The 7,259-nt window shown below is 42.3% G+C and overlaps 2 protein-coding genes across 2 annotated transcripts; both read left to right on the top strand.

Moving 5' to 3' along the window:
* Nucleotides 1-2,391: 2,391 nt before the first annotated feature.
* Nucleotides 2,392-3,589, top strand: LOC128618077 (trace amine-associated receptor 13c-like). Its single transcript, XM_053641473.1, has one exon. It carries the CDS (start codon nt 2,548-2,550, stop codon nt 3,550-3,552), a length of 1,005 nt encoding a protein of 334 aa, XP_053497448.1. The 5' UTR covers nt 2,392-2,547; the 3' UTR covers nt 3,553-3,589.
* Nucleotides 3,590-5,179: 1,590 nt separating this feature from the next.
* On the top strand, nt 5,180-6,581 carry LOC128618083 (trace amine-associated receptor 13c-like). Its single transcript, XM_053641486.1, has one exon. It carries the CDS (start codon nt 5,180-5,182, stop codon nt 6,182-6,184), a length of 1,005 nt encoding a protein of 334 aa, XP_053497461.1. The 3' UTR covers nt 6,185-6,581.
* The last annotated feature ends 678 nt before the right edge of the window (nt 6,582-7,259 follow it).

Below are 7,259 nucleotides of genomic sequence, written 5' to 3'. Positions count from 1 at the left end.
AATGTGTGTAGAAGGTCAGCACTTCATCCAGGGTGTCCCCTGCCTAAATGGTAAATGGCGCACTTATATAGCGCTTTTATCCAAAGCACTTTACACTGTGTCTCATTCATCCATTCACACACACACTCACACACCGATGGTAGCAGAGCTGACATGCAAGGCGCTAGCTTGCCATCGGGAGCAATTTGGGGTTCAGTTTGGGGTTCAGTGTCTTGCCCAAGGACACTTCGGAATGTGGAGTCATGTGTACCAGGAATCGAACCGCCAACCCTACGATTAGCAGACAACCCGCTCTACCACCTGAGCCACAGCCGTTCATGCCCCAAATCCCCTGGGATAGGCTCCAGGCTCCCTGTGACCTTGTGTAGGATAAGCAGTAAAGAAAATGGATGGATGGATGGATGGATGGATGTACAAAATTAATACTGTAAGCTTTGCAGTACAAATAATAATTTATGTTTCAGTCTATGATGGAGGGCTGTATCAGGGGACATGAGGTTGTTAGGGCAGTTAGCCCCCAGTGCTACTGTAGGGCCTCCCCTAGCCTAGGCAGTTCCAAGTTTTCAGTGTTCTCTGGTCAGCGAGCTGTCACAGGGCAATGAAAATCTGATGCTTTCCCTCCAATAGAATGTGGAATAGTTAACGTCACTAAAAGACCATCTGGCAGCGTGGAAATTACTGGTTATAAGGATTCTACTACGATGAGGGCGTTTCTATCCCCAACATGCGTAGGGTCAATCCTATCAACACTCAGCAAGATAAAGCTGGATCTTGGGAGACTATTGGGGTGGAGTCCATATGGCGAGGTTTGGCCAAGCGGGTCTGCATGTGTTCGCCTCCGAGGAGACAACACACAGCCCGCTGTGGTTCACCCTCACTCCTCCCACACAATTAGGGCTGGATGCCATGGTGCACATGTGGCCGAGGTCACATCTGTACGCTTTTCCCCCCATCGCTCTGCTCCCACAAGTTCTAGCGAGAGTTCGCCAAGACAGTCTATGTCTCCTGCTAGTAGCACCTTATTGGCCAGCTCGAATATGGTTCTCAGAGATAATATCCCTGCTGGGTAGGCTCCTTCTACAATCATGGTTTACGTGGCCGCCATTTCGGCCAGCCACGCCCCTGTTGATGGAGCCTCTGTGGGGCAACATCCTCTAACTTCCAGGTTTATGCGTGGTGTCTGCAGGCTGCGCATACCTTCCTGGGACCTTTCTGTGGTCCTGGAAGGTCTGTCAGGGACCCCATTTGAGCCCTTAGAGTCAGCCTCTGAGAAGCTTCTGACTCTAAAGGTAGCGCTTCTGCTGGCCTGGACATCTCTCAAGCGAGTAGGAGATCTACAAGCTCTCTCTGTTGCCCCTTCCTGCCTTGACTTTGCCCCGGGATTAGCCAAGTCCTTCCTGTAGCTTATGCCGGATTATATTCCTAAGGTGCCTACATCGGCTGCCCACCCTGTGGTGTTGCAGGCCTTCTGCCCTCCTCCATTCCCGGAACAAGAGAGAATGCACCTGCTGTTTCCAGTAAGGGCTCTCTGTACTTACGTCCACCGCTCCGGCCAGTGGCGTAAGTTGGAGCAGCTGCTGTTCTGCTTTGGCGGCGACAGTAGAGGTGATGCTGTGTAAAAGCAGCGCATCTCTAATTGGATAGTGGAAGCAATCTCCATTGCTTATGAGGCGCACGGTCTCACTACGCCTCTGGGCATAAGGGCTCATTTCATTAGGGTGGTCGCCTCCGCGAAGGCTTTGTCCAAAGTGGTATCCATACAGGATGTGTGTGCTGCTGCAGGGTGGTCTACGCCACTCACATTCATTCGTTATTACAGCCTGGATATTCATTACACCCCAGGCTCGAGTGTCTTGCAGTGACCCTCGGGCTTGGGTCTTTTTGAACAGGCCGTACCCTCGGTATGACGGAGTAGGTATTCTCATTCCCATAGTGTTATGCTAAACGTAACGTCAAAGTTCCCTTTGAAAGAGAACGTCTGGGTTACCCTGTTCCCTGAGAAGGGAACGAGACGTTGCGTAGCTTTGTCATACCAGGGCAGGCCTGTGAATTGCGTCTTTGCTTCAGATAATAGAGGCTGATGGCGCAGTTCACAGGTGCCATATTTATATCACACGACGCGCTTAATTGCCACATCACCTGATCATGGCAGGCCTATAAATAGGCATGATTTTACACAAGCTTCAGATGCCGGTCGTGCACAAGAGGTGCTCCCCATATTGTTATGCTAAACACAGCGTCTCGTTCCCTTCTCAGGGAACAGGGTTACATGCATAACCCAGACGTTTTTGTGGTCTTCATGTGTTTTTTATTCCTTGGTTTCCGTTAATGTTTTCTTACTTGTAAACTGAAGAATCACGTAATAGTAGGTGGTTTTTTCTGTGCTTAATGCCTTCTGTGGCCTTTTGTTTCCCCAAGGCATGACATCATATTCATTGAGCTGTCAATCAAACTTTGGGGGCGTGCTTAATTTCTAAATTATAAAAACATCTGAGTTGCCTGAACTATAATTCATTTCACCATAATGTAACAGAGACTTTTTTTAAAATGCATGACCTCATGAATCTGACGGAGTTTAACCAGTCTGATCTCTGTGAGCATTTCTCCTGTCCAGACAGATCTGGATCTTCTGCAGTTTATATCTTACTGTACGTGTGTTCAGCTGCTGTGGTTCTTCTAACAGTGTGTGGAAATATGCTTGTCATCGTGTCTGTTTTTCACTTCAAGCAGCTTCACACACCAACAAACATGCTCGTGTTCTCTCTGGCGGTGTCGGATTTCCTTGTGGGAGCTTTAGTAATGCCGCCGGTGTTAATCTGGGCAGTTGAGTCGTGTTGGATTTTTGATAAGCGGTACTGCATTAGTTTTTTTATGATTGCTTATATTCTAACAAGCCTCTCCATATATAATATCGCTCTGATTGCTGTGGATCGGTATCTGGCTCTCTCAAACCCCTTTCTCTACATGAACACAATCTCTAGTAGGACTATGTGCATTGTGGTTTTTACCAGCTGGTGTGCTTCTCTGGTGTATAACATATCACTCTGTTATTTCAATGGAAGCTTCACAAATTCTGTCATGTGTCCTGGAGAGTGTTATCTTTTTCTAAATGAGGTTTGGTCTGTAATTGACCTTGTAATAACGTTTATATTTCCATGTTCTATCATAATCATATTGTATACTCGAGTGTTTGTGATTGCTAAGAAACATGCCACTGCTATCAGAGAGCTTAATAATCACACACGGCCTAAAACACAGAAAATCACCTCACACTCGATGAAATCTGAGAGAAAAGCAGCTAAAGTCCTGGGCATTTTAGTGTCTGTGTTTCTGATGTGTTTACTTCCGTATTTTATTTACAGTTTATTAGGTGATGTTATAGAACTACAGACAGAAACATTTCAGAAAGTCTTTATTGTGCTTTATCTTAATTCCACCATTAATCCTGTTATTTATGCTCTGTTTTACCCGTGGTTTAGGAGGTGCATTAAATTAATTAGAACTCTGCGAATATTCCAGACAGACTCTGCTTTAATCAATATTCTTTCATGAATGTGTTTTGTACTTGTGAGACAGGAGGATCACATCTTTGGATATTTCCACATACAAATTTAAAACAGAGTTGTTTACAAACAAATTGTTTAGGCATTTTAATAACACATTACAATATTAAACACACTAAACAATGTGCCTTATGTATGCAGCAATTTTGACATACTCAAAATATCAAAGTTTATCTGGAACAAGTGTGATGTTAAAAATAAAAATAAAGTAAAAATTCAACTTCAGTGAAAACTGGAGTTTTTCCTACTGGACAGTTTTTACTACTATTCTTTCAGTTTATGTTTTAGAACATATTTTCATTGAAACAAATTTCTCATATTATGTACACGTATTTTTTGCGTGTTACTTTCCCTTTCCTCTGCTTTATTCTTATTTAACTCACTGATTTGTTGTTGGAGCTCTACAAGTTTAGGATTTTCCTCACCTTTCATATGTTTTTTTTTTCACTGTAATGTGTAGAAGGTCAGCACTTCATCCAGGGTGTCCCCCACCTCATGCCCCGAATCCCCTGGGATAGGCTCCAGGCTCCCTGTGACCTTGTGTAGGATAAGCAGTACAGAAAATGGATGGATGTTCAAAATTAATACTGGAGGCATTGCAGTACAAATAATAATTTATGTTCAGTCTATGCACTGACATTTATTGTGGGTTCTTTTCTGATTTAACTTCCACTGTTATAAAGATGACACTTTATCTCCATACTATGACCACCACAGCTCTTCTTCCCACACCAATCATGGATCATGTATGTATTCATTCATTCATCAATTCCTTTTCCTGCTGGTTGTTGTGGTGAGAAGTATTGGAAGGTCAGCCTCGACTTCTCTATCCCCGGCCCCTCGTTCCAGACCCTCCTGGAGAATCCCTAGACATACCTGAGCCAACTCTATTTCCATCCATCCATCTTCTATACTTCTATCCTACAGGGTTGTGGGGAACCTGGAGCCTATCCCAAGGACCATGGGGCACAAGGCGGGGTACACCCTGGACGGGGTGCCGATCCATCGCAGGGCACAATCACACACACATTCATACACTATGGACATTTTTGGAAATGCCAATCAGCCTACAATGCATGTCTTTAGACTGGGGGGAGGAAACCGGAGTACCCGAAGGAAACCCCTGCAGCACAGAGAGAACAAGCGAGGTCCGCACACACAGGACAGAGGCGGGAATCGAGTTAAATTTTCATGATTATCATGAGAACAAATGCCAGTGTTTTATATATGGAGTCCAGTGTATTAAATACTGTTTTTGATGTAGTTTGAGATCAGACATTCATCCGCACGTTTACAACATTCATCACATTTTCACTTTATCCACACTGCAACATTTCTAAGCTCAAGCAGTTTTTGTGGCCTTCATGTGTTTTTTATTCCTTGGTTTCCGTTAATGTTTTCTTCCTTGTAAACTGAAGAATCACGTAATACTAGGTGTTTTTTTCTGTGCTTAATGCCTTCTGTGGCCTTTTGTTTCCCCAAGGCATGACATCATATTCATTGAGCTGTCAATCAAACTTGGGGGCGTGCTTAATTTCTAAACTATAAAAACATCTGAGTTGCCTGACCTATAATTCATTTCACCATAATGTAACAGAGACTTTTACATTTTTTTAATGCATGTATTCATGAACCTGACGGAGTTTAACCAGTCTGATCTCTGTGAGCATTTCTCCTGTCCAGAGAGATCCTTATCTCCTGCAGTTTATATCTTACTGTACGTGTGTTCAGCTGCTGTGGTTCTTCTAACAGTGTGTGGAAATCTTCTCGTCATCATCTCTGTTCTTCACTTCAAGCAGCTTCACACACCAACAAACCTGCTCGTGCTCTCTCTAGCGGTGTCGGATTTCCTCATCGGTGCTCTAGTGATACCGCCGGTGTTAATCTGGGCCATTGAGTCATGTTGGATTTTTGATAAGCGGTACTGCATCAGTTTTTTGATGACTGGTTATATTCTCACGAGCCTCTCCATTTATAATATTGCTCTGATCGCTATGGATCGGTATCTGGCTCTCTCAAACCCCTTTCTCTACATGAACACAATCTCTAGGAGAACTATGAGCATTGTGGTTTTTTCCAACTGGTGTGCTTCTCTGGTGTATAACATATCACTCTGTTATTTTAACAGAAGCTTCACACGTTCTGTAATGTGTCCTGGAGAATGTTATCTTTTTCTAAATGAGGTTTGGTCTGTAATTGACCTTGTAATAACGTTTATATTTCCATGTTCTATCATAATCATATTGTATACTCTAGTGTTTGTGATTGCTAAGAAACATGCCACTGCTATCAGAGAGCTTAATAATCACACACGGCCTAAAACACAGAAAATCACCTCACACTCGATGAAATCTGAGAGAAAAGCAGCTAAAGTCCTGGGCATTTTAGTGTCTGTGTTTCTGATGTGTTTACTTCCGTATTTTATTTTCAGTTTATTAGGTGATGTTATTGAACTACAGACAGAAACATTTCTGAAAGTCTTTATTGTACTTTATCTTAATTCCACCATTAATCCTGTTATTTATGGTCTGTTTTACCCGTGGTTTAGGAGGTGCATTAAATTAATTATAACTCTGCGAATATTCCAAACTGACTCTGCTTTAATAAATGTTCTTTCATGAAGGTGTTTTGGACAATGTGTATGGATGTATATACAAGAACACTGACACTCAGCAGGGTTAAAAGTCTGAGACCACAATGAGAAAATTTGGGAAGTTTTTCTTTTTATTTAAACCTGGAATTAATCAAATTATATACATTTTAGAACAAAGAAAGGAAATGTTCCATATCTTGAATGTTCAGTATTCATGATTCTGCATTTATAGGTCACGATTTAAATCCAAGCAAATTTGTGATATTGATCTTGTTAATTTTATATAAAAAGTCAGAGTCTTATCCTTTCCATTCAAGCATGTGTTCAGACAGGTTTTGCAGAAACTTTGGAAAAACTTGTGGAGTCCATGCCAGCGTGAGTACACACTGTGATTAAAGCAAAAGCGGGACATACCAAACACTAAGAAATTCTGATATTCATGTAAATATTTACAAGATTCTACTTTTCAGTAGAAAAGTTATTGCTGATAATATAATTTCTAATAAAAATTCTGGTATTCAATGTAAAATAAAAGCATTTTCACTAGTGGTCTCAGACTTTTGGACCCTTCTTCAATGAAAACCGATGATGAAAATTACTCACTAATTATCTAGTCCCTTTTACTGATGTTGGTGCCATCATCAATCTTATTTTGTTAGATCTCAGTGCAGCTTTTGACATGGTTATCCATGGAATTCTGCTCTTATGCCTCTCGCTATTTGTGGCTTGGCTCAGCTTTGATTTGCATCTTACCTCTCAGATAGATAGTACTATATAACCATTGGTAAACATACATGCTCTTTTGCCCCTGTTATACACGGTGTCCCTCAAGGTTCAATCCTTGGTCACCTCCCTTTCTCTGTATGTCAGATTCCTATTGGCCAGATCACTGGTGGAAAATGCCCTTAGCATCCACTGTTATGCAGATGACACTCACGTTTATCTCGGTTCTACATCCACCACAGTTCTTTTTCCCACTTCATTCACAGAATGTATTCATTCATTCAGTCATTTTGCTTCCACGTTTCCAGTGGTGGTCAGGGTGAGAAGGTTTAGAAGGTCAGCCCAGACAACACTATTCCTGGACACAGATTCCAGCTCCT

Source organism: Ictalurus furcatus, chromosome 2, assembly GCF_023375685.1.
Source record: "Ictalurus furcatus strain D&B chromosome 2, Billie_1.0, whole genome shotgun sequence".
NCBI lineage: Eukaryota > Metazoa > Chordata > Actinopteri > Siluriformes > Ictaluridae > Ictalurus > Ictalurus furcatus.
Note: the sequence above shows the minus strand (reverse complement) of the source record. Positions and strands in the feature narration are given on the sequence as shown.

Bases quoted from the DNA above. Each gene is read 5' to 3' on its own strand.
- LOC128618077 (XM_053641473.1), top strand. From the start codon at position 2,548: ATGCATGACCTCATGAATCTGACGGAGTTTAACCAGTCTGATCTCTGT.
- LOC128618083 (XM_053641486.1), top strand. From the start codon at position 5,180: ATGCATGTATTCATGAACCTGACGGAGTTTAACCAGTCTGATCTCTGT.